Genomic DNA, 27,757 nt, shown 5'->3' with positions numbered 1-27,757 from the left:
GCACCCCCTCCCGGGTCGCCTCCTCCGGGCGGGCACTGACCTTGCCACGGGCAGCCGGGCTGGCGCAGTCCCCGCGCCGCACTGCCGGGCGCTCGCGGGGGGCGCCCACCGGCACCCAGGCCGACCACTCGTCAGAGCCGGCCGCCGCCCTCCGGCGCTCCTACCGCGCCCCAAACCCGCGCGCCGGTCCGCGACTGAGCCGCTCGGGCCGCGCCTCGAGGCGCAGGAGCGCGGGGCGGGGCGCGCGCCCACCTGCCGGCCGAGGGCGCCTCGCGCGGGCGCACGCGCCGCAGCCGCGCGGGGCGGGAGGGGGTGCTCGGGCCGCGCGCGCCGCCGCTGCCGCCGCCGCCTCAGCCCGCCGCTCCGCCCGCGCCGCCTGCTCCCGGCGCTCGGCCCTGCACGCCGGCGGGCAGCGCGGGGCCCACGGTGTCGAGTCCGCCAGCTCGGACCCGCTCCCGCACCCGACGGTCCCGGTAAGCGGGGGCGGGGGCCGGGCCGTCACCCTAAGGGGCGGTCTGCGGGCCGCGGACTGTCCTCCAGGGACTCTGAGGTGCTTATGTGGGCGCCGTCCCCAACGTGGCCCCTGTGTAAGTGGATGAACCCCGAGTGACTGCTGCCTCTACCCCTTGGGAGTGGCCCTGAGGCGTGTGGGGCGCCGCAGCCATGGAAGGCCCCCCCGGTGTGAATGGAGACTCCCAGAGCTCTCACTGCATTTGCTGTCAAGGGGAGCCCCAGTGTGTAGGGGACCACCCCAGGGAGCGAGCTCAAGGATGGTCTTGGGAGATGGCTCAATGGAAGGCCATTTGTGAACATAGAGGAGCTTCGGGAGCCTGTGGTGGGGATGGACCCCACAGAGGACCCCTAGATAAAGGAGGACCTTAGACTGTGCCCTAGAACTGCCCGGAAGGAACCTCTGACTGAGGAGAGGGGATCCTGCCATGGGATCCATGAGTGACTTCCCATAGCTCTAAGGACTTTGGCCTTGACCTCCCTGTAGGGCTCAATGTGACCCCACTTGTCTCCCCTCAACATGGTAGAGAGGTGGGGGCCCTGCAAGGCTGCAGTCTCTGTACATACCCCCTCTCCTCCACAAGAATTTTCTCTTCTCCATGGCAGCCCAGTTGGCTCCAAGCTGGACTTTAATGGATGCAGGAAGTGCTGTAAGAGCTCAGGGCTCCAGGGAGGGGAGGACCAGTGAGGCCTCTGAAGCAAAGGTAGGAAACTTGGGGCCCTGGGCTTGACCACCCAGAAAGAAGCTGTGAGGTAAGGTGGAATGACTGGCTCTGGCAGGTCCTAGGGGGAAAGTCCTTTGAAAGAAGACATAAATGATATATAGGATTATTGAGCACCAATGTGCCTGGCACTATATTAGGCACTATTATATGATGTTTAAACATACATAATACAATACAATAGCCTTGTGAAATTATCCCCTTTTAAGTATTAGGTACTTGAGGCTCAGAGAGGTTTAGCAATTTACCCAAGATCATGAAGCTTGGAATTATGAAATCTGTTTTTCTTATTTTATTTGGGAAAAAATATCAAGGAGAGGAAGAAGAAAAAATCAATGGTTTGCTAATAAGTTAATTAAGATGCCAAGCATAAAGGTTTACAATAGTATATGCTCAGTAAATGTCATGGTTAAACAAGTGGATTGGGACAGTTTCACTGGAGGTGAGACTGCGGCAGTAACTGATTTTCACTGAATCCCCAAATTTCAGGATGTGGCTTCCTTCATTGACTGTAATGATGTCTTGAGGTGGCTCTGGACCTGATTGGGTCTGGGAGAGGCCTCTGGGTGTGGTCTTTGACAGGACTTCAGAGGATGGAGTGTTCCAAGGCTACCCTCCCTGTTGCAGAATCCTTGGGAGAGAGGAAGGAGAGACAGGATCACTTTTAGAAAACATGATCCACACTGTCCTTGTAGCCCTCTGACCACATGCAACAGTGAACACTAGTTCACAGATACTACTTAGGACACTTTTGCCCAACAGTGCCTCTGCATGAGGAGGAGAAGAAAGGTGCTGAGCCAAAGAAGGCTTATTGGGAGTCCATTGTCTGTCAAGTGCCAAGGGTCTGTGCCTGACATAGTGATGCCCCCCTGGTCTCTACACCCCCACCCCCGCCGTTTTCATTCCAGCTGGATCCCAAGGGTTTAACTCTGGGTCCAAGGATAGACACTGGTTTCTGTCCAAAAATGGAGTGGTGAGAGGGCTAAGCAATGGGATTCATCATAGAGCCATTCTGGAAGAGTTTCTGGCTCCCTATTCTTCCCTTCTTCCACACAGCCAAACCTAGTGACATCCTCCTTTAATAGAAGTAGCTTCCTTGGGCTTCTGGGATTACATAGTGAGAAAAGAGACCAAGCTAGTAAGAAAATAGAAAAACCTAGTTTACCAGTTAATTTTTTTTTTTTTAACTCAATGGCTGCCTGAAGGATGGGTATGGTACTGACAAAGGTTTATAGTGATTAGCACCTCCCGATTATAAAGTTGTTTATAAGCCCCTTTTAGTTCAGTATTCTCTCGTCAGCTTAACAGACCAAAATAAACGGGTATATTTTTAAAAAACAAAATCGGAAGGACCAAGCCTGCATATATGATCTTTGCTCCGATTCAGAGATTTGTTGTTGGGGTTTTGTTCCTTAACTGGTCTTTTCACTGAGGGCTCTTGGTGTCACACCCATTCATGACCCTGGAAAAATCGCTAGGTGGATCTAGGTGCTCCCCAGATCTTAAACCCTGGACACCACCTCCTCAATGTCCACCTTTGGGTAAACATTATGATTTCAAAAATCTTAAGAATACTGTCTAACTCTCCCCTAATCAGAACATGAGTCTAAAAATCAAATCATTCCAGAATGTTTGTGAAGGATGTCACCAGGTGGCCTTAACCTTCTCAAAATTGCTCTCTCCAAAGGAAAACAGAGAATGGCTTGCCCAGTTTCATTTGAGTGTATGCACATGTGTCTGGATTTCTCAACCTCTGATCTTCCACATATTCTCTGACCACATTCTTATGGTTTTCTCCTTCCAACATTTGCCATATTTTTGACAGTGCTTCCTTTTCATCAAACATGGATAGTAAGACCTTCCCCAGCCCATTTCCCACATTCTTTGCATTTTTCTCCACTACACCTTTTCCTAAGAGGATTATATTTATGCAAATAGCTTCTCTTTTTTTTTTTGTTACACAGTCTATTATCTTTCAATCCCAAATGCTTCTCTCCAGCAGCGCTGCTTGGTTCTGCTATCTTCATTTCCCAAATCAATTGATGCATTTCTGATGAGAATATCATCCACTCTACCCCTCAATCTTAATGACCAAGTTCTGACAGGAATTGCTTACCAGCTTTGGACCAAGAAACCAAGTCCATCATTGTCCAGCCAGAGACATGATTATTTTTCCTATTATAATATTCCTCTCCATTCTCCCCTTCTCCCCCTTTCCAGCAATCTCCTCAGAGACCCACATGCATTTACTAAGTGCTACTTACTTGCCAGGCTCTATGCTAGATAAATATTAGAGTTCCTTGCCCTTGAAGGAGTTCACATAGAGTCAGCCTGCATTTCTCTAATCATTTACTATAAAGAGTAGGAAAAATAAGGGGAAATTACAGAATATCTGCAGGAATCAGTATGCCTTTTCCCAGGCATCATTGAAACTCACTGTTGTTCTGCATCTCCTCTGGCAGCCACATTCTAGCCCCACTGGCATTGCTCTGCCAAAATTACTTTTGCCCCATATGCTTTGAGTGAACTGGCCACACTTTTGCCTTCCTGTGATAATAATGACATAACCTTATATTTAGGTAGCTCTGTTACAGTTTACAAAGCCCTGTACACATATGATCTCTACTTGATTTTGAGAAGTGTTTTATCTTACTGGGGTTTTCTCATTAAAACAGCATTACGTGGGCTAACTGGCTCACTCTCTTTTTTTTGTTTGTTTGTTTATTTTTTGAGGCTTATGAGTCTCCCAGAGGGAAAGCCCCAATGATTCACGACAGTCACCATTTACCAGCTCTTAGGTTGTGGAGAAGAATTTCCTGTTGGGTCCTAAGGCCAAGCAATGTACTCATTGGTCAGCGCTGGTACTTATCAGGGCTACCCTTCTTCCTGGCCTCAGAATATCCAATTATCCAATTCTCTGGGGATTTTTTTTTTCCCTCCCTGAAATTCAAATACATATTCCCTTCTAAACAAATATTTTAAGCATTCTATCTCAGACTAGTTGTTTGAGCTGGTGCTAATTCTTACGTGAAGGCAGTTTTCCTCACCTATTTCTATCCAGCACCCAGGCTGGCTTCATACCATCTAAGTCATGATGGAGTCCCCATATAGCTCCATGCCTTGGCATGTGCTTTTACCTCTTCCTGGAATGCCTTTTTTTTTTTTTTTTTTTTTCTTATCCACTGGGGTAACTCCCACTCATATTCAAATTTAGCTCAAGCAACACCTTTTTTTTTCAATCCTACACTTTTACCCCCTACACTTGCACATACTCACTGTACTCTCACAGGCTGAGGAAGGTTCCATTTGTTCATTCTGCCAACAGTTAAGTGCCTGATTTTTGCCTGACACAGAGTAGGCTACACTCAGCAAATGTTTGTAGAATCAAAAAACAAGGAAATGGTGACAATTAAGGTATAATAACCGCACTAAATGAAAACTGAATCTGTGCTTCAGGGGCCCAGAGAAGAGAACAGGGAGTGCCTCCCCATCTTTCTTAAAAGTTCTGCTTGCTAAGTGCAATCACACCAGCCCATCACTGATGGGCTGTTGCTCTTAGCTGTTGCTCTGCTTCTGTGGGAAGTCAGCACTGTAGCTTTTAATGAAGACTCAGCTCAGGCCCCCAGAGGCTAAAGATCATGCCATAATTTTGTTCTCATGTATATTAGAGCTTTGTGAGCTTTCAGTAAATATTAAACAGCAGTGGGACCTCCCTCAAGTCTCATAATCTTGAGCTGAGGCCAGGAAGACAGTTTTACTGTCTTTAACCCTTCTGCTCCTCGGAAACCCCAGAAAAGCCTTGTGCAGTTGGGGTGACTATGTCTTCCTGGATAAAGAGGGTTGAATGGAGGGAGAGAGGGAGGTACCAGTCCCTGAAGGGGTCTGCTAACATGAAAACTAAAAATAGTCTGTAGGCTACTGCCAGGCAACAGAATGACTGAGTAGGAAGAGGCTCCCAGAGCACCATAATGAGGCACTGGATGCCTAAAGCAACAGCCAGTCCACTGGAGAACAGTCAGACCACTTGGGGCTGGGATTTCTTCAAAGACCAGTAAAGGGTAAGGGGACTTTTTTTTGATAGTTTTTGTTTAAAATTCTCAGGGTTGATGCTTATGTACACAGTGAGCTCAGGGTCTATGCTGGTCATTCTTCGTTTTTTTACAGACCCTGGATCCATTAGTTCTCCATACCCTTGTGGCTGGCTAGTCACCTTCTATGTTAGGTATGTGGCTTTCCCTAAAGCTTTCAGGTAGTCAATCCTTCAGGCACGTGCTTCCAGGAGCCAATTGTTGACCACCTTGAAATTTTTCACCTGTATATGCAGATGTTGCTGATGCTAAATTTCTCTAGGTCAAACCCAGGACAAAGGAGATGCATTTTAAGCTTCTTACTTGTGTCCTTAGGGCAGCTGCCCTCCTGTGAGCCAGGCCATATAAATGCATGGGACTATTGACTTTGGTAATGTTGGTCTCTCTTTTCTTATTGTTGTTGTGGAAACTAGCTAAATTCCAAAATTTCGTAGCTCTCCTCTGAAGTTAGAGAAATCACCCATAGTTACTGTATGGTTACCTGTTCTCCTCCCTGCGAGCCCTGACTCACCATTCAGGCTCCACCTTGGGGGAAGTAGAGTAGATGTGATGAGCTGGTGACTGCAGAGTTACTAGAATGGAGTTCTGAAGATTTGGTCTGGTCAGTCTCTCTGGCCAACTGTGTTGAAGAGAAAGGTTACTGACACCGTGATCTTAAATAAACTTTTTATGTTGCCCAGTCATCTGTGCAACATTTATTCAACAAAGATTTATAGAACACATGCTCTGGGGAAGGCAGTGAGAACCGTCTAGAACTTTCTCCCTCTTTCTCTCAGTAAAAAACTGAGATTCCTTTTTTCACCTCCTCAACCCACTTTCTGGTTGTTATCGCCTTTTTCCCTCCCTCAGAGTTTCTTTGCCTTGTTCCTGCAGAGGGAAGCCCTCATTAACCTCCTGGCAATCACTTTTAGTTTCTTCTGAACCTTTTAAACAGCTGCCGTTTTCATACTAAGAGTCGGATTAAAGCAAGTAAACATACTTTATATTTAACATGTCAAATAAGGAAACTCCTGCCTATTTGGAGGGTTGCTTCTCAGGCTCTCCACAGCTATGAATCTTCATAGAGAGTGCTTGGGAAGAGAAGTTCTCTGGCTTCCTTCTCCTTTATTTCTCTATCAGCCCTGCTGTGGAGCAACCCCTCCTCCTCTTACTCCCACCACTTTGCCCTTATAAATAATCCCACTGCATTATAAGCAGGTGCTCAGCAGAGAATGGGTGTATCTTGCACACACACATTCCAAGCTGCCCACATAGTTTACTGCCTGACAAACACATCTAGACAGCCTTCTCTTACCCGAGACAGTTTATGGTTGTCGCTGTTTTCATTTTCTCTGATTCATATAGTCAAATGGCCCTAGTCTACCTATTCCACTCTTGGCCTGCTCCTGTCCCCTGAGGTTTTTTCCAAGTCTTCCCTAGATACCACAAATTCTCTGACAGTCACATCATTCTTGGGACATCATCTTTTTATCCTTTTTTCATCCTTGTTAGGGAGGTAGAAAACCCCAGTTCCACCCACCAGCCAAAGAAGTAATCATTAGGTATAATTTGTAGGATCTTTGAGAGGCCAGGTTTTTCTCATCAGACATTTGTTTTTTAACTGTCACTAATCACTATCACTTGTTTCTCTAGAAATTTGAGCTGATTTTGTTAATTTCTCAAATCCTTCAAGTGCACATCATGGATATTTCAGCACACTCACTTTTAATCAAGGTGTCTTTTGTATACAGATTTGATCCTCTCCATTAAGCATTAATGGTTTTAGCCTCACTCTTAAAGCTTAATTCTATTGTCCTCACAGTTTACTGTCAATCAAAGACATGTCAATTCGGAATGTCTTGGGGTCTTGTTTGGATTTTGATGGTTTCCTTTTAATGGTGCTGCTCTACATTTTCTGCCCTTACAGGCATAAAGTGGTCTAGAAAGTTGAACTATGTCAGGTAAAAGGAGAAGCAGTGTTCCAGGAGCCTGAGGTCAGTACTAGAAAGTGTCTGTTTTGCTAGTGGATGTCAGCTTCAGTCATTGTAGAGATTCCTTTAAGGATAAACTTCCAAAACCATTGCAATGACATCATTAACAATTGATATAGCTTAATAACTATTCTTGATATTTTTACAGTGAATAATGGGTTGCAGGGTTGTAGCAGGACTACAGTGTGTCAGGTGGCGTCTGTGGTTAGTTTGCTAATAGACTGTTAATGAGTCAGTTCACTTATAGAGTAACTCTCCTAATCAGCCGGCCTTTGTTCAACAACACTTATTACATAGTATGAAAAAGCTAATAAGAACCAAATGCATACAATTGATTTTCCTCCAATGAATAAGTGAATTTAGTATGTTTATTCCAGTTCTCCAAATAAGTGTTTCTCAACCTTTTTTTTCAACCCAGGCCTTCTTTCTGATAAACATAAAAGTCTTATAAGGGTACTTCAAAAAGTCTGTGGAAAAATAGAATCAAAAGATAATACAAGTCTTTCTATGAACTTCTTAAAGTACCCTTTTATGACTGTTCCCTAAGACTTCTGATATAACTTCTGGAAGGAGGCTGCTCCCAACTATTTGGAGAGGTAGTACCTTCTGTATATTGCCAGGAAGTAAGAGGATACTGTCAAGCTCTGCTGTTTTGTAGTCTGTATCACAAATTGATGGCTTTTAATATTTGCTTTCCAAATATAAATATATATTATAATTGATATGCTATTTCAACCCACTCATTTCTCCCCTCCTTCTGGAGTTCCTGATATATACCACCCCCCACCTGCCCCCAAATGTATCCAATTCACCATTTGAGAATCATTGTTGTGGTCTTTGTGTTTAACAATTAAATCAATTTTTTTTCTTTTTTTTAATAGCATGACTATATTACAAGTTATTCAGTAATTTCCCTATTAAGATTGTTTCAACTTTCTATCACTGTAAAAAATGCCCCAATAAATATTCTTTTACATATGCCCATAGACCAGAGGATCAGTCTCTTGTATAGAGTAGGTTTTCTTTAGTCAAAGGTATATTAGTAGCTGTCCATCTCTGCTAGACCTTCCAACCACACAGACTCCCAAGACAAGGTTGAGTAAACTGTTCATCTTGCACCACACCAGTCAAGGGCAGAACTTTTCTTATACCCTCATCTTTTAGAGGTGACTGTCTTTAAATCAAAAGAAAAAAATATAGCTATTTAATAAAATAATTTTTTTTAATGATCCTAAGGCTGGGTTTTTCAAATTGCAGATTCAAATTCATTAGTAGGTCATGAAATTGTTTTAGAGAGCCACTATCAGGGTTCTTTTAATGAAATAGGATAGAAAATATCAGGGAGCATCACATGTAGTAAAAGTAGGATTATTCCACAAAACTTTGGGTTCAGTTACAGATCTATAAACATATGCATGTACAGGGTCACCACATAAAATATATTTCTTACTCTGAGTCACAGTCAAAACCTTTGAAAAAAAACCACTTAAGATTTCTGAGGAAAACCTAGTGGTTCTGGAAAATGTAATTGCTCAGAGTAAAAATATGCAGTGAAGGGTTGTATGTCAGTTTGCATTCTCTGTGCTTCTCACTGTACGTTGGGACTTGCCTTCCCACCTAATCACAGAGCACAGCTGTTGCTCATGAGGCATCTGGGCAGTGTCTGCAGACTCCAGGCCCAACCTCTTCAAGAACCCCCTAGGTCCAAAGCCTCAGCAAAAATTTTAACATACACACACTCTCCTCCCCACCCCAGCCCTGGCTGGATGCCTTCATTAGGATACATGGACTTTTAAAAGAATATGAAAAATAGCATGCTTATTCTAAATGCTTAGGACTATATGTTCCAAACACACTCATTAACAGGTAGAGAACTGAAGCCCAGAGCAATAAAGCAACATGTTCTGGATCCAGAATAGCAGATCCAAAACTAAAACAAGTCACTATGTTGCCAACTGTAGGATTTTTTTTATTATATAATTAATGTGCAGTGTAGGAAAATTAGAAAATACAGATGAGCAAAAAGATGAAAAATATACATATACATTCTTTCATACAAAAATTAGATTATAATATGAACATTTTTGTAACTTGATTTTTTTCATTAGTATGTTCACATATTTTAAACATCTTTCCACATCAACAAATATACTTCTACCTCGGTGTTTTTCATGTTCTTTAGTTTTCCATGGTACCATAATTTTACCGTTCCCCTATTGTCCAATATTTGTTTCCAATTGAGGAAAAAAATAGGTTTTTAATTATAGTATTTTAAATTCATTTCTTATTTTGGGATTAAAAGATTTTGCTTCTAATCACTGTTTGTTATTAATTGTCCACAGAGGCATGAATACCTTAAATGATTTCCTGAGTTTGCTCAATAAATCTTTCCTCAATAAATCTCCTTTGCCACCACCATGTAAGACAGTTGCTTATTCAAAGTAAATATTCCTTAGTCATATACTTCAATTTTACAAACAAACTTACAAATGGGGGGTGGGTCTTTCCTTTTTTATCATTCAGTTTATAAATTCAAGAATATGGGTTTCCTTGGTAACAATAGATGGCAGGGCTAGCACCGAGGCAGGGTAGGAATTTGTACCACTGTGGCACATCTGAGCAGTGATTCTGGAAAAAAGATGTGGTTGTCATCAGATGTTATATGTATCAAGAATTATCCACAATTAATTAATCAGAAAATGTTTCTTAAGCATCTGTTCTGTTCCAGACACATTGCCAGGCCATGGAGATAGGTATTAGGGTAAAGCAATCTAATGGAAGAAATTGGCATTGATCAGATAATCATCCTATTGAATACATAATGATGAAGATAAGTATTCCAAAGCAGAAGAGCATAGTGATGTGAGCACACTGACCCGGACTGGAGTCAGCAGTGACTTCCCCAAGGAAGTATTACTTGAGCTGAGCTCTGATAGACAAATAGGCACTAATCAGGTGGGAAGGAATGTTCAAAGTTTTCAAAAATAGAGGGAGCGTGGCAAATAAAGACTGAAAGAAGGACAGTGTGGTTGGAGCACAGGGTAAAGAAGGGCGGCTAGACTGTGCAGGGACTCATAGGCCATGGTGAAGAGACTGATTTGGGTGACTTTAACCTGAAAGCTGTAGGAAGCCATTGAAAAGTTTTAGGCAGGGGATAACAGAAATGTCCCAGGGATGTCTTTAATTTAACATGTACAAAATCCCATTTAATTTTCCCTCTCTCTTAATTTCCCAATTTCTGTAACTCTGTAATTCTTCTAGTTACTCAATTTAAAACTGCCTTCTCTCCCTTTATCCTTCACCCAATCAGTTATCAATTCATCCCTAAATTTCCTATTCTGTTTTCACAGTAATAAATACACTCAGTCAGTATCATTCCTGCTGTCCTCATTTCAGTTTAAATCCTCTATCTCTTGCCTGGATTATTATAGTAGCCTTATAATTTGCCCTACCTATCTTCCTACCCACTGTCACCTTTTCCCCCAAACAAACTGAGGATAACTTCCTACCCGTCCTTCAAGGTCCACTTTGACCCCCAGTAGTGTGGTCTCACCTTCATTTAGGTACTCTCAGTACTTTGTCTGACTTCTTTGAACCCTGATATTAATCAGCTTCAATGGTGAGACTCTGTTCTACTATCTTCTATTTCCTATGATAAGTAAATAGTGCCTTGCATATAGTGCTGTTCAATAAGCCTTACTTAGAATGGATTGAGGCTAAAATGGACTCTCTGCTCTACTTTACTTAGAACAAGCATTCCCTGGCTGACTTCCACTAAGGCTCCTCAAGCTAGGAAATAGCAAACAAGCTTTGCAATGTGCCATGTCATGCCCTCTCTTTCCAATGTTGTACTCGGGTCCTGCAGAGAAGGGCAGAGATAATGTTACTTTTTAACCTGTAAAGGACATGGATCTTTCTTGAACAGTTCAGAAAATCAAAGCAGAAAATGTGGAGTGACATGTGAGAAGTACCTTAGAGCTTATAATAGGCCAGCTGTCTGTGATAGATAAACACTCACAAGGAGGCATAGCTACTAATTAGAGGGGGCAAAGGAGTGTGTGTGGCCTTAACCACATGGGTAGGGGTGGAAGAGTTTCCTGACTAGTAATTCAGGAGTCCTCTAAAAATAGGACTTCATTCACTCTGGCTTTTGATGAGGTAGGCATTGATGAGGTAGGCATTGATGAGGTAGGCATTGATGAAGTAGGCATTGATGAGGTAGGCACTGATGAGGTAGGCACTGATGAGGTAGGCACTGATGAGGTAGGCACTGATGAGGTAGGCACTGATGAGGTAGGCACTGATGAGGTAGGCATTGATGAGGTAGGCATTGATGAGGTAGGCATTTGATGAGGAGTATCCCTGAACGGATTGTGCACAGCACTTATTGGAGGAGCTTTTCTTCAATCACAAGTGCTGAAATGTGTTGCTGCAGCCTTGAGTCTCCTTATGAGATAAAGGAGAAACTTGGGCTCTGAAGTCTCTGACTATTTCCAAGTGTCAGAGGCCTGGGACCCCTGGACGTTATCCTTACGGCAGGCCTGTGAAGTGGGCTGGGCAGATATCCCTCATTCCATAGATAGGAAAACCAAAGTTACAGGACCAGTGAGATGTAGAACCAAGGTCTTCTAACTTCTTAACATGTTCTCTCTCTACCCACCATGCTACTGAGTTTTGGAAGACAGAGAAACTATTTAATAGTTTCCACTAATTGCCACTTAGGTGAAGGACTGAAACCAATTGGCCCAACATGCTCAGCCATTGGCTAAGTCTGTGCCCCTCTGCTTTTTGTCCACAGAACCATGGGAGTGTTGATGTCCAAGCGGCAGACAGTGGAGCAGGTGCAGAAGGTGAGTCTGGCTGTGTCTGCCTTCAAGGATGGGCTGCGGGACAGGCCTTCCATCCGACGCACGGGTGAGCTACCAGGGTCCCGCCGTGGCACTGTAGAGGGCTCTGTCCAGGAGGTACAGGAGGAGAAAGAAGCAGAGGCAGGCACCCCAGTGGTGCAGGAAGAGAGCAGTGTCAACCGTGCAGCCTGGGAGCGGCTCCGAGATGGGCGTGGAGTGGAGCCTGAGGAGTTTGATAGAACCAGTCATTTCACACCCCCGGCCTTCATCCGCCCCACCCGGAAGCTGGATGATGACAAGTCTCCAGATATCTGCTTGGATCCCAGAGAGCCTGTAAGTTTCCGGTTAGGGCAGGATCCTCACGTCTAGCCCTCCTGAGGTTCAGGGAGCAGGACAAGGAGGCCTGAGTATGATTGAGATGAGACTGAAAAACACAAAGATGGAGCTGAGTCCAGAACAATCTTTGAATTTCTTCTACAAGTATAAAAATGTTAGTTGCATCCTGGATTAGTCTTCGTGAAAGACTTGGGGCAGGGGGTGATAAGCAATGACGGCATGGCAGGTCTTCTGCCAAGGCTCCCACCCATGGTTTTTCAACCACAGATAATACTACCCCCTGTATGAGCCATGTGGAAATTTGGGATGGGGGAGTTTGGGGAGGTAACAATGACTGGGGGTTGCTACTGGTGTTTGGTGCCAAGAAAACCAGGGATGCTAAATATCCTGGGACAATCTTTCACAACAGATTGTTCTTTCCAAAAATACCAATAGCATCCCTGTTCAGAAACATGGTCACAAAGGCCTGAGCAGCTGGAAGAGCCTCCTAGGTTCTTGTCCTCCAGAAAGAAAGTTCTATTGCCTTAACACTGGCTTCAGTTGGAGCCGTTCCTCTGGGCTGCTCTAGGGACTCAGCCCCACTCAGGTAGCTCTGTGCTTAGTGGCTATAGGATCTTTCTGTTTGTGCTTACACATCCTTACACGTTGTGTTCACTTCTGCCATCTTTCCCCAGGTTGTCAACGATGAGATGTGTGATGTCTGTGAGGTCTGGACAGCTGAGAGCCTCTTCCCATGCAGGGTCTGCACCAGGGTTTTCCATGATGGCTGCCTGCACCGCATGGGCTACATCCAAGGAGACAGTGCAGCAGCGGTGACTAAGATGGCCCACACAGAAACAGGCTGGAGCTGCCACTACTGTGTGAGCCTGGACTACAGGGACAGTGGGCTGCTGTATAGCACAGGACTTGGCAATTTGCCTGGAGGCCCAAGAACACTTGTTTCTAGGCAGTGACCTAAAGAGTTTTCTGATAGTACACACAAAGGTCCTAGAGCTAGGATGGGGTTTCTCAACCTCAGCAGTATTGACATTTGGGGCTGGATAATTCTTTGTATGGGGGCTGGGTGCATTGTAGGATGTTTAGCAGCATCCCTGGCCTCTACTAGATACCAGTAGCATACACCTGAGTTGTAACAACCAAAAACGTCTCCAGACATTACCAAATGTGTCCTGGAGGGAGCAAAATCACCCCCAGTTGAGAACCACTGACATGGAGGATTGACAGGATAGAATGAGGAGGCCTAATTACACAAAAGCAATTCTGCTTGGACTAGTCTATAGTTGTCATTCATTCTACTCGTCTGAAAAACCTGCTTGCTTCCAATAGGGATAGATTCTATCACAGGAAAACTTCTTAGTCCTGAAATCCTCACTTAGCCTACTACCAGACTCTTAGAAGAATTTATTGTTCATCTCTGAAGTGGTCATTCTGGGAATTAAATAGCAAAGCTCTATTGATTCAGAACATTGCAAATTATATATAAATGCCTTCCAACTTTTAATGAAGGACAGATATAAGGTTTCCATGAAAGTCAATTTTATATCCATTTCTTACCACACCTGAATAGAGTTCAAGTCTTGCCTTATTGATCTATTTTCCTACAGATATCTTTATTATTCACTGATTTCAAAGCAAGGAGAATCTGCTGATCCCACTTTTCTTCCTACTGCCTAGAAGAAATCAGAGATGTACTACTTTCTACCAGATAACTCTTTCTCTGTGGCTTTTCCATAAAATGAAGTACACAACGGTGATTTCAGCCACTTAAAGACCTTTCCCCCTGGAGCATGCCACAGCAGACTCTGCTGTACACATGACCTCCACCCCTCCAGATGCCAGCCTTTTCATTTACAGCAACTCTGCTGATGTGGGACTGGGTTGAAGGTGTCTCTCTCCTAACCACCAGGAATACGCTGCCCGCTTCCTGGCTTTCTTTTGTCATAGTCCTACCACCGACACCTCCATTCTCCACCTGGCCTTTCACAAGGACTTCTTCTGAGCTCCTCCATCTCCTTCCCTTCTCTTCATAGCCAGGCTTCTTAAAAGAACTTCATCATCTCCTTGTGGCTCCTCAACTACCTATATTCGAACTTCTGTTTCTATTGTCCTGCTGAATTGACTCTTCCTAAGGTCACCATTTACCTCCCAATTGTCAAGTCCAGTGACCTTTTCTCAGGCCTCTCTTACTTGACCTCTCTGAAGTATTTAGCACTTCCTCATTCCTCCCTCATTTTTTAGGGTCTGAGTATTTTTTATGAGAATTATTACACAAGATATGGAGACTAAAGAATATTAAAAAGCAATAAAAATCCCACCACACTTGTGTAACCACTGTTCACATTACCTCCCACATTGTGCCTTTCTCTACTAATTCCCCTCCAGCCTTCTTCTCTGACCATTCTTTCTCAGTTCCCTTCGTTTCTTGTCTCAGTCCTAAGTGCTGGTGTTTCTCAGGGTTCTGTTGTTAACACTCTTCCTTTCTCACTATATGCTCTCTCTTTGGGTGACTTCATCCTACAGGCCCCATCTAAACACTGATGATTCTCATATATGTGTGTCCAGACTTAAATTTCCTGTGTCTTGAACTTATTCCTCTTAATGTCTCACAGGTACTTCACTCTCAACATGCCCCAAAATGGACTCATACTTCTCCCAAAACCTGTTCTTCTTCCATTCCGTATCTCTGTGAATAGTAATACCATCCCCCTGGTTACCAATCCCAGCTCATTTCTCTCCCTCGTCCCTCACATCCAGTAAGTGAACAGGTCCTGTTGATGCTACCTCTAGTATCTCTCCCATCTCTCTCCTTGTCCATTCTCATGTCTTAGTTTAGCCACTTATCTTTTCTTACCTGTACTATTACAACAAGCACCTAACTGCTCTCCATGCCTCCAGACTTTGCCCCTCTAATCCATTTTCCACACGGCATTCAGAGATCTGACCATGGCACTTTCCACATAAAAACCCTTCAGTTTTTTTGCCTTCAAAATAAAGGCCTAATTTGAGGGGCTCAATAAAGGACGTTTGCGGTGCTTCACAGTTAGGCTTCTGCCTACCTCTCCTCTCTTATCTTAAATCATTCCTCTCTACCCTCCTCCACACACACTCATATGTACTGTACACTTCAGCCACACTGAACATGTCACAATATTACACACCATTATGGTGCCCAGCATATACTAGATGCTCAGTAGGTATTTAGTGAAAGAATGGTTTGATTTCTTTATGAAATTCACAAATGAATACTCATGAAATATCTGCACCCATTCTTTGCTGGTATTTTAGGGAAAAAATTAACCTACTAGAAAGAATCTCTAATGTTAACAAAATAAGATATCACTACTCATTTAGAACTAAAACTTCCATGGCATCATGAAAAACTCATTTGGTGTTGGGAATCTTGTATGATGACATCTCTTTCAGAACCATTCTGTAGTTGTTTAAAGTGGTAACCCACTAGGAACAGAGCTAGAATTAAACTTTTTTTTTAAACTAGAGTACTCTTTGAGCACAGCCTAACACAGAAGCCAAATACATAAAGTGGATAAAGATGGAACTGCTCTGTTGATGGAGGTAGGGACTCACAACCCTACCCACCCACTAGCCCCCTTCTCCCCTGCAGCAGTTTCCTAAGGCAATTCCAAAAAGTCCCTGGGTTAGCTCAGAGGATAATTTGAAACCCACTTTTCCAGTAAAATGGACTCAAGGCTGGAGTAAGTATATCTGAATTCTAGGGAAGATCCTGCCCCAAAGTTAAGGCAACTCTGAGCAAGTCCTTTCCCTTTTGGGGGTCTTCAATCTTGATGATGAATGAGACGTTGGGATTAGATGGTCTGAGAATTGCCTTTTAGTTGAAATACTATTTCTGTTCCTATTGATCCTTGGCCTGCCTTTCTTACTGGCCTGTATGGCAACTGATTCAGCTCTTCCTTTTTTTTCAGGACAACCTCAACTTGCTCCTTACTGAGGAGGAAATGTACAGCCTCACAGAGACCTTTCAGCAGTGTAAAGTCATCCCTGGTAAGGCTGGACAGTGCTGCCAGGATGGAGATGGGCTGGGCAGATTTCTCCTTCATACTTTCTAGGATGAACCGTGAAAGGAGTATTTTGGGATTTGGGAGGTAGGGGGTAAGTGAGTTCTTACTCCCGAGTTGTTGGCTAGCAGAGGCCCCCACCCCCTGTCACAGCCTGAGTTACCCTGGCTATGGGAGGCAAAGACTCAACAAGCACTGTGAACACGGGGGCACTGAGGGTGCCCTGGAGGTGAGTGGAGGTGCCCCAAGGCTGAGGAAGGGTCAGCATGGCCAGCATGGGGTGCCTCCCACAGATTGCTCCCTGACGCTGGAGGACTTTCTGCGCTACCGCCACCAAGCAGCAAAGCGGGGGGACAGTGACAGGGCCCTGAGCGAGGAGCAGGAGGAGCAGGCAGCCCGCCAGTTTGCAGCTCTGGACCCTGAACATCGAGGCCACATAGAGTGGCCTGACTTCTTGTCCCATGAGTCCCTCCTACTTCTGCAGCAATTGCGTCCCCAGGTGAGGGTCAGCTGGGGTGAATGTCCATGGGATAGTGGGTGACCAAGGCCTGGGAAGCATGCAGGGCACGTTGGGGGAAGCACTGGATACTGTCTGAGCAGGGGCCAGTATTAGGAACGGGCTCAGGTTTCATCCAGTGACAGGTGATCTAGTGCCCAGGCTGGGGAAAATGCCCAAAGAAAATGGATTTGCACTGCACCACACTGAAAATGTTGGTTCTACCAGAAAGTCTCTGGGTAACTTCTAAGGGAGGTGGCAAAGATGATAATGGAGGTAGGATTCTCTATAGCTGGACAGTTTACAAAATATTTTCAGCTCCAAGATCTTAACTTGTTTCTTCTTCCCCAGAACTCTCTGTTGAGGCTTCTGACAGTCAAGGAACGGGAACGAGCCCGAGCCACCTTTCTGGCACGGGGCAGTGGGAACACCATCAGCGAGACAGAGTGCCGCCGTGCCCAGCACTCTTGGTTCTGCAAAGGCCTTGCAGAGGTTCCTTCCTGTAGTATCAGGTCCGCTCCTTGCCAGGCCCTGTCCCACTCAGCCTCCTCTCCTCCTTTTTCCATGCCAGTGGCCCTTGGTGTGGGAGGTTTCTCCTTGCTTCTCCTGCCAATAGTCAGGAGAGTATCCTCCCGTGCATTAGGCAGAGGATGGTGATTCCTGTTGTCCAGAGTATGGGGCAGCCGCCACTCCCAACTCCATGTTGCCCCATGTCATAAAAGCCTGGACATGCACATCAAGAGCCATGGGTTCACCAGCATTTGCAAACCGCCAGGCCTTTCACTATCCAATTCCTAACCACATGTCCTTGTACTCAACAGCATCAGCCATGTGGGTCCCATAGACAGCAGCCCAGCCAGTGGGAGCAGCAAGAGTCAGGACAAGGCCCTGCTGCCCACAGAGCAAGAGTCCAGGTGAGAGGGACCTCTTCAGCTGGCTGTCTGTATCCCCCACCCCCAACACACACACACAAGTAAAAGAGGGCATTACCATACACTGCCACCCCAAAACAGCAAGTACCCAACCCAGAAACCAGGTTTCAAGAATGCACGTTTTAAAATGTTGCCATATCCTCAGGGCCACCCAGCTTGTCTGTTGGCTTGGCAACCATGTCAGGCATGAGCCAAGGCTTCCCTGAGTTTTTCCTAGCCAAGCCAGGCTGCCACTGGAATCAGGTCTGATGAGCCTTCAGGTACCGCAGCCAGCCTCACAAACCTGTTCTTTGCTTCTACTCCAGATTTGTGGACTGGCCCACCTTCCTGCAAGAGAATGTCATCTACATCTTGGCTGCTCGCCCCAACAGTGCAGCCATTCACCTGAAACCCCCAGGATAGCATGAAGCAAAGAAGCTCAGTTTGGGGACAGTGGCATCCTCTCCCTCCTTTCCTTTCTCCCTTTCCCTCACCAACCTCTGGCTCTGAGACTCATGGGGATGGGGCTTTTCCAGAATCTTAATTTGTCACTAAGCTTTATGGCTATGAAATCATTGGTCCCCCTCCTAACAGTGGCAGTAGTAAGTGCACTGCCACGGGGAGATGCCCTGGGAGCTGGGGCAGCATACACTCCTGGATCCCCCTGCCCTCACATCATAGACTGGACCTGCCACCAGATGTATATATGCATACATGCACACACATGCACACACACACTCACGCGCACCTGCAGAAGCCTGGTTCTTTTTGGTAGAAAAAGGACCAAAGTCCCTTTGTGAAGCCCCTGGTGTAGGTGAGGGGGTCTCTAATGCCCAAAGAATGCCTTCTATTGGCCAGTTCTGATTTCCAGTATATAAGTCTCTGGCCAAGTGATTCTTAATAAGGGGGCATATCAGACTCACATGCCTTCCTGGAAATGCTGACAGTCCCCCTCTGCCTCATTGATAATCCCCTCTGTGGTGAACCACTTTACTAGTAGTTGTATACTACGTCCCCTGGCTGTGTTAGGGTGGGAAAGTAGTTGAAAACCACCACTGCAGTTAAGCCTGTTATCTATTTAAATTCCAATTCCTGGTGACGGAGAAGGCAACTAGCCTATCGGATCCTAATTGGAAAAGTGGAAAGAAGCCCCTCCCAGAGACCCAGAAATGTAGGCACCTGTCAGCCAAGTCACCTAGGTCCAAAAGTCTTTAGCAGAACAGTCATAACCTAGAGTGAGCCCTCCTGGTCCCTGTTTTTCAGATGGTAGCTCACAGCCCAATGCCCAAGGGGCCTAAATAGAACAAATACACTGGCAAGAGTCACAGCTCTCTGTGTTAGATGCTTCACTCAAATCACCTACCATAGAAACCAATGAGGAGACAAGGTCTGGATGGAAGAGGAGAGGAAAGGACTCATGCTTTTCCATTGTTCCACTTCAGCTCAACTGCAGACCTACAAAAGTCTGCCATCGTGTGGAGGACAGAGCCAGTCTCTTCCACAGCTCAAGAAAGCAGCTCCACAGAAGCCCTGAGCAAGACTCCTTTCAGCCATCCTGGCAATGAGGATAGGAGACTGGGGCTTAAGAGGGGAATTTGCATCTCAGCTCTCTCAAACAAAAGGTCTGGTAAAGCCTCACAGAAGATTTCCCCTTCTCCCTGTCAGTAAGACGTGGCCCACTGCTCACAACATGTCCTTACCTACTAGGCTAGGGTCTGGGCCTAGCATGGGAAGACTTTGGGGACAAGTGGAGGCTGTCACAAGGGCACCACCCAGGCCTCAAAGGCCCTACTCCCTTCCTACATTCTCTTCAAGTTCTCAAGTCAGTGCATGTTGTGGGTCAGTCCTGGCCCTGGGGTCCAGATTCTTGCCAGGTATGACTACCAAGAGTTATTCAAGATGTGTTTGAGCTCAGTCATGCAGAACCTAACATGTCTCCATTGCTCAGGACACTTGTACTAAGTTGGGTGCTTATAGAAGAAGGAGCATAACACTCAGTGTTGAAGTGCTCAGAGGAAAGTGGGGAGCTGCAACCAGGGGCTTGGTAAGAGCCCTGTATGGTCTCCTCCTGTAGGAACTGCCTGACCTAAAAGCAAGGTGATAAGTTGCTGGGGTTGGATTATTTAGAGCCAAAATGAAGCAGACAGGAGTCAAATCTGGGTTCATATGTATGGCCCTGAACATTTCAAAACCCACAGCGTTTTATAAATACTCCTCAGCCTCATTCCCAGGAATGATAAGTAGGAGGAGCCATTACTCAGTCTAGTCAAAAAAAAAAAAAAAAAAAAAAAGTAAGCACATGACTCAGGCCCAAGGACTGCATCTGAAGCAGCCAGGCCTGGGGTTTTGCACTGAGAAGATTAAAGCAAATTAAGCACAGGGGCTCTTGCTTACTCTCCTGGTGAATCACCCTCTGTGCCAGTGGCCTTGGGCTGCTTAATCTCACAGCGCATTTTGAGTAGAGACAAGTTCTGGGCTTTGATAGCTGAACAGGTTTTTCTCCTGCCTCCTAATCAAGGACTGGAAGTACATTTTCTTGTTCCCTGATCCTTCACAGATCAAGGTATGCCTACCGCTCTGGATCTGCTGCTTCTAGCTCTCTGTGTGTGAGTGGTGAGAGACTGTGGGCCAGATTGGGCCTGCTGTATCCCAAGGCCTGGCAAAGTAGGCGCCAGAGTTCTTCCACAACAGGAGCAGGCTCATTTGGGATCACTCCTCTCCCTATTCCAGCAAAGCAAGCTTCCTTGGTGGGGGCATGCTGCAGGGGGCCCAGGGGACAGTGCTCCAGCAAAGAATAGATTTCCTAGTCCACAAGAGTCCTAGGAAGCAGAAAAGCACAGAGGAACAGCAGGCTTCCTCTCCATAGACATCTAGCTTTTTACCAAAGGGGAGGTTCCAGTCCAGAGTTTCAGAAGTCCCGCCCCAAGCCCCCATCCAGAATCTCCCTTTGCGTGTCCTAAACCCTGGAACCCCTCTGCAGTATGTATAGAGATGTTCAAGCTTTTATAAACCAAGTGAGGCCCATTCTCTTTCCTTTTCAAGCCCTTCCATCACTGCGGCTGTCCAAAATTCTGCCAAGTACAAAAATTAGTGTCTGGCTCTAATAAGTGTATGAGAAGATGTTTCAGTCTTCTCTTCTTGACTGCCAAAAATTCAGTGCTTTTCCCAAGCACCACCCACCCCACACTACCTGTCAACAAAGGGAGGTTTGGGTTACTTATATGCGCCTCTGAAGACCACTCGCCCTATGCGTGCTTTTCACCCAACAGTCCTCTTCCCCATGCTCAGATTTAAAGGGGAAGCTAGATGACATGGAGGAGCTGCAGGGACAGAGGGGCAGCTGAGGGAGTGGCTATGGCCATGTAACCTCTGCAGATCTGCTCCTTGGCTTCCTCTCCTGAGGCCAGCCTTCCCCAACAGAACAATGAGCAGTGGCCACTGTGGTATCCCAGCAGTGGAGCAGCTCCCTCACCCCTAGGTACTGATCTCACTCTCAAGTGCTCTTCTTCCTTTGAGGACAGCCACAGCCAAAGCCATGAGTACATTGCCTCTTTCTGCCCTCAGCCCAAGTGACTGGGGCTGGCAGGGCAGACCCCAGCTTTTCTGGCCCTGGTGCTCCCTACAGGGATGTCACCTTGGTCTTGTTTAAGTGGCCAGGTCTTGGGACTCCCCAATTCCTCTCACCAGTATGGAAAGCACAGAATCCAACTGCCTGTGAAGAGGGCACCTGACCTGGGAGTGATCCCCAGGGTTGTGCCCAGGCCTCTTAGCCCAAAGCACAACCTCAGCCATTGCAGGTATCATGGCTTCAGTAAGAATGGTGCCAGGAAGCCCTAAAACCAAGAGGGAAGCTCTGCAGAAGCTGTCTAGCAGAGCCCCAAGCCAGCCACGTCCACCCCAGAGCCAAGAGGAACCTCCAGGCGGAACTGAGAACTGGTAGCAGGCTCTAGCAGTCCTGCAAACTCGTCCTCTTCAACCCAGCATAGTAAAGGAAGATATATACTTGGCACTAAAATACAGAACAACCTGATGCCAGAACTTCAGGACATCCTAACAGCAGAACCTGTAGTCCCTTCTTACCCGCCCCCACGCCCCTTTACAGTGAACTAAAATTGCTACTTTCTCCATGCCGCATTGTTTGAACTTGCCCAGGATACCTCTCTGGGCCCCTGGCTGCAGCCCAGACAACAGAGATCTCCTTGAGTGAGGGATATTAATGTATCTTGCTAGTTCTCGACAGCTCGGCCCTGTAGTAGGGTGGGGCTGGGCATTTTCTCTGTTGTTGCTTTTTTGCTGCCACTGTTTTTGGCAACCTTGAATGGAAAAGAAAATGAACAGGTTACAGAATTTCCGTTAGACCCAACTAGCACAAAGGAAAAGCCCTTTCCCTCTGATTCACGTGCCCCAGTGCCCCAGAGCACAGAGAAGTGGTCAGGTCTGGTCTGGGCCAGTAGCTAAGAAGCCCAATCACATTGCAGTTTGTATAGCACTGGGTTGGCATGACCATAGATGAGAATAGCAATGCATGAGTACTAAGGTCTTTCTGTGTCCATGGTGAAACTGAGGGCTTCAAGCTTAGTCTCCAGCCATTGAGGATGGGCTATGATCTGTCTCCCAGCCAGACCCAGGCTTGTGAGGGGAGCTCTGAGAGCACTTGAGTAACAATGGAGGATCCAGTGCCCTTTGTTCCCTCATGCCCTTCCCATGTGCTTTTCTGAGGAAGGTTACTGACAATAAACTGAGGGAAACACCCCAAGCCCTGTCTTCCCATCGCTACAGCTGCATGCTCCTGCCTGTGGCTCAGCCTGCAGAGGCACTCCAGAAGGAGCTGACTCCCAGAGGCCGGGCACAGTGGAAATCATAATAAAGAGGTTGTGATGTTAATTTGGCTTCCTGTTTCTGTTTGGGGAAACTGCTATTTCTGTGTGGTTTCCTATCATAAAACAGGGGCAGCTGTGGCCTCCAGGAAGAATGCAATGCACTGTGGCTCTCTTCTACAGCTTTCCTAGCCCCTCACCCTCCCAAGAATCAAGTGATGGGTGGGGGTACGGGCACCACACATACAGATACAGATTATCCGCCACAGATACAAAGGGGAAACAGGAGCACTAAAGGAAAGAGCCAGAGCTTTTGAAGAAATTGAGGAAAAGGTAGTAAATTGGCCTCTGAGCCTGCCTGCTGTGTATTGTCCCCATTACCCACCAAGGGCAGGCTTTAGACATTTTTCTCAGTTTCTTCTGAGTTACAAAGTAGGGAAACTAGTTGGCTGTGTTCTCCTGGTTTTGTGGGCCCTCCCTGATCTGAGAGTTTCCTCCCCATCTTTAGAAATTATTTTAATGTGATATGATAGGGTTGGGAAAAATTAGGTCTGGAGAAGCATTTAGAGGACTGTGGAATCCCCATTCATCCCTTTTACCTGGTGAGAACAGACCAGTACCTGTAGGTGTGAGGGCGTATCTAGGCTGTGGGTCAGAGGCAGATACTCTACCTCCAAAACCATAGCAGGTCCCAAATACAAATAATTACTAACATTTTTGAACACTTACTATGCAGTGGGCAGTTCTAAGTGGTCTGCATAAAGTAATTAATTTTCAAAACAATCTTATGAGATTTGTATTATAGGTGAAAAAAGTGAAGAACAGAGAGGCTAAATTTCTCATGGTTACACAGTCACCCAGCTAGGCAGTGGGGGAACCAATTGGTGTACCTTCAGCCCCCACGTTCTTAGCCACTTTATTGCACTGCCTGTCAAAGTACACCTCAAGGGAGCCTCCCCTTTTCACCCCCAGCAGTAGACACAGGTAACCAGGCCTATAGCCATGTCATAGATTTCTTACACCCACTGCACAACTCACCCCACTCCTTCACCGGACTCCCATACCTCTCCTCCCTGGTGTTTCCCTATGGGGGTCCATCAGACTGAAGCAGCTTAATGACATCCCACCAGCCCCTTCTTGTCTTCAGACTCAGTGAAGCTAAGCATTGGAACAGAACAAGAGGCATAAAGGCTGGGTCTATGTGGACCTTAATGATAAGCAAGTTTTCCCCACCCTCAGTCCAGCAGTCCTGGATGGAACTTTAGACCCTCCTAGGACTATTCCTCCCATCAACTGACACTTGCTCCAAGGGCTGGCTGGAGCCTCAGTTTCACACAAACCTCCACCCAACCTGTCCTGCTCTGGCTCAAGTGCACTCACTTTTTATCCCTAGGGAAAGTCATTCCCCAAAGGAAAACAGTGGCCGCTAAATTTGCTAAACATGGAGTAATTAGTATTCTCTCTCCTGCTCCACCCTTTCCAGGGATTGCTTGGAGTCTGACCTTGCTGAACCTCAGTTTCCTCATCTGTAAAAATCCAGAAAACAGTCCCTGTCCTCCCTGCCCACTGGGCTGGTAGTTAAGTGAGAACACAGTGAGTCTGGTAAGAGGAGAGAGCATTATACACTGAAGGGCATGGAGTGAGCAGCAAGGGTTTCTGCTGTATCTGAAGGCTGTGAGTGTATCATCTTCCATCCTCCCACAGTCCCAGGCATAGCTGTTGTACCGCCAGTGGCCTCTGTCCACAGTGCTGAAGTCACAGCTAAGCAAGCTGGGGACCTTCGGTCCTCCTTTGTCTCACCTGTAAGTAAACATCAAGTTCAGAAATTTCCAAACCCAAGGATCGCCCTAAAATTCAGAAAGTGTTGCTAATTTTTTTAAATTTCAAATGTCTTTGTTTTTAAAAATAAATATAATACTCTTTTCAAAATCATAACAGGTACAAATGGGCAAGAGGTGATTTAGCAGCTCAGGGAGAAAAAGTTTGTGGTCTTAACTTGGTGTGGGTGAACAGTATGAGGTATGCCAAAAGGCAAACTGATGAGATTTGAGGTTACGTGGAAAGAGGTTCAGAGTCAAAGGAGGGAGACAGGCTGGCTTGTAATACCATACGCTGCACCAGCACTCTCTGATTAGAAGAAGCTAATCAGAGCCAGGCACCACAAACTGAAACACATTCAGGAGGATGTGGTCTTAGCAGCTGGAATTGAACAAGGCAGGGGAGGCACCCATGAAGGAAGGCACGAGTCCGAGAGAGGAGCAGACCTGAATGATGCAGATGGTGACGTTTGGCAGAATGGGGCTGATGAGGTCAATGTGGTCTCAAAGATAGAGCTAAGATGAAAGGTGGACACTACAGAAACGCAAATTTCTGCTCGCTAGAACCACAAGATAACTGGATACCGGGGAAGGCAGTGAAGCTGTATAAGCATGTGACAGAACTGTTGAGTTGGGGGCAGGATACTTTACCAGATATCAAGTCCTTTTGAGACCTGAGATGGCAGTAAACAGTCAAGCACCTTCTGCTGCATGCCCAGCCATAAGTCTTGCTAAGTCGGAGGGAGAAGATCATTACTTTAAGGACCCACATGACCCCAAAGTTTTAGCATCAAAACTCGGGAACTTTCATTTCTTTAGTTCACAGGAGGTTTTTTGGAAGTTTGCCTTGAGAACGTGATGTTGCACGCCCTCTGCTGGTCATGCCTAGTACTGTCCTCTCTCCCCAAAGCAGGAAACCCCTTTAAACCTTGATGGTCGGTGTAGTAGGTTCTGAACATGCAGGAGCTACCTGAGAGTACCAGAGAGTGCTCAGTCAGTGTATTGCATCAGAGCCAAATCTTAGGATGAGTTCAAGTATATGGTGTCAAAATTAGCGCTCAGCCATGTCTAGGAGGAAAACTTAGGCTGAGGCTAGATTTGGGGAACTTTTTCATCCACAACTAGGATCAGGTTCGGTGTCTCAGGCTGAGGCCAAAACTGAGACTGGGTGGGACCGAAGTCTTGGCTCGAATGTCAGCATGAAGCATGTATCAGGTGAGATGCTAAGAGTCTGACTACAAGAAGGAGTCAGCCTGTATCCAAGGTAATGGGTCAATGTAGCAGATGAAATCATCAGATAATAAGCACCCAGTCACTGGAGAGCTCAATCAGGGATACTGCCCAGGGGAGAGGTATGAGGGATGGTGGACAGAATGAGGTAGTCACTGTTCTCTAAGGACCTCCTAACTTTAAAAATGTTAATGGACAGACTGAGGAGCCCCCTTTCTCCTCAGAAAGTGGATCCCAGTATCCTAGTTCCAGCTTCCTGTTAAAGCCTCCACCCCCACTCTAGTGCTACCACATACAAATCTCAGGTACAATTTAGGGAGAGGAGAGGCCCAAGGGCCAGTCTTGTTGCTGCAGACAGGTGGCAGCTGTTGGGGTAATCTTTCCCCCCACCCAGAGTTCTCTGTTTCTACTGGCAACAGAACCTGGCAGCCTCCCACACCCTGATCTTAGCAACCATGGGAGCCCCTGGCAACTGCTGCCATGGTGACAAGACAGAGAACTGAGAACAGGCTGGTGGGGGGACACTTCCTCTGGAGCCTTTGGTATGTGTGCAAGATAGGGGGCTTCCCCTCCCATACACGGTCTGGGAGGGAGCGTGTGCTCTTATCTAAACACCTCCTCACTGGCACCCACCCCCACCTCCACCCCCAGGTTCCGGTTCCCTCAGGGTGAGGAAATAAGGGACACCTAGGGTTATGACGTACGTCTCCATGGGAAGGGAGGGCAAGAGGGGGTGTTTGGAACTGACAAGATCACAGATGCATGCATACACTGGCAGACATGGCATCAGCGTGTCACATATTTCATCCACTCTGTCATGTGGATACATGCCTACACAGTCATTTAATCACACATGTACACAGACACAAAATCACATACACACAGACAATAACAGAATCAGGCACAGTACCACACAAAAGTAAGTAAACAGCTACGCTCTCGCTCAGGAACCACATTACTGACACAGTACACATAACCCCCGATCAGACCCACACATTTTAGGCGCACTCACACAGTTGGTATCTGTGAACACACAGAGTAATGGTTAACTTGTTTGAGCATTAACTACATGCCCAGCTCAGAGCTGAGTACATTACATGTTTTACCTTAATTAACCCTCACTACCACCCTGTGAAGACCTGCTGTTGTCTGTCCCCATTTAAAAAGGAGGAAATGAGCATGAATGTGCCAAGTAACCTCACAAGGTTAACGGTCCAACTCCAGGGCCCACATTCTCACACCCTGCACCGCACTGTGCACCCTGTTTCCTTGTAATCACACCTAATGCCCAGGGCAATAGGACAGAGGGTAGCATAGCAAGCCAGGCAGACAACAGAGTCTGTGCCACCACCAACACCTGAAGGCACCCTCAAAGGTCAAGCCTACACTTTAGCATTAGCAGGGGCCAGGTAAGGGCTGGTGACTAAACTCTCTGCCTCTGTCTTGGCACAGGCAGGGCTGGAGGATGCAAAAGAGACAGAACTGGAATAGGAAGAAGCAGAGCTACCCACAGCCCTGGCCCCCATGAGTCCGGAGGTGGGGGAGTGAGAGCCCCCAGATCTGAGAAGCCAGCACGGGTCCTGGGCCCCCTCATGCCACCTGTGCCACCTCCATATCACACTATTCCACTCCCTGATCACCCCACCTCACCTCCCTTCCTCATCTCTCCTCACCCCATCTCTCTGTCCCATTCTTTTGCTGCTCACCCCATCTTCCCTCCCTTCTATTCCTCGGCCCCCACCCCACCTCCCATTCCCTCCTCGTCTCATTTCCTCTCCCTTCCTTACTCCCTCTGTCCCCCCTCCTCTCCCTGTCCCCCTCACCCCATCTCTCCTCCCTCCTCATCCCCCTAAGCCCGCTTCTTCTCCATCCTCCTCTCACCCATTCCCTTTCTTCCTCCACACCTCATAGCCCTTTACACCTGGGAGCCCTACAGTGAGTACTGGAAAGAAGGCAGGTAGTGAAGAACATGCAGACCT

At 46.6% G+C, this 27,757-nt stretch overlaps 1 protein-coding gene across 4 annotated transcripts; it reads left to right on the top strand.

Annotated features, from left to right (window-relative positions):
* The first annotated feature begins 366 nt into the window (after positions 1 to 366).
* On the top strand, positions 367 to 27,757 carry PHF24 (PHD finger protein 24). Of its 4 annotated transcripts, XM_063082623.1 has the most exons (9): positions 367 to 473; positions 12,089 to 12,470; positions 13,148 to 13,333; positions 16,415 to 16,493; positions 16,801 to 17,006; positions 17,355 to 17,515; positions 17,825 to 17,917; positions 19,357 to 19,536; positions 27,690 to 27,757. In XM_063082623.1, the coding sequence occupies exons 2-9, from the start codon at positions 12,093 to 12,095 to the stop codon at positions 27,715 to 27,717; spliced, it is 1,311 nt and encodes a 436-aa protein (XP_062938693.1). In that variant the 5' UTR covers positions 367 to 473; positions 12,089 to 12,092; the 3' UTR covers positions 27,718 to 27,757. The 4 variants fall into 4 exon arrangements, with proteins under 4 accessions (XP_062938693.1, XP_062938692.1, XP_062938694.1 ...); XM_063082622.1 differs by lacking the exon at positions 27,690 to 27,757 and having other exon boundaries at positions 19,357 to 22,730; XM_063082624.1 differs by lacking the exon at positions 27,690 to 27,757 and having other exon boundaries at positions 18,241 to 19,440.

This window comes from Cynocephalus volans, chromosome 17, assembly GCF_027409185.1.
Source record: "Cynocephalus volans isolate mCynVol1 chromosome 17, mCynVol1.pri, whole genome shotgun sequence".
Lineage (NCBI taxonomy): Eukaryota > Metazoa > Chordata > Mammalia > Dermoptera > Cynocephalidae > Cynocephalus > Cynocephalus volans.
This window is presented reverse-complemented; position numbering and strand designations above follow the sequence as displayed.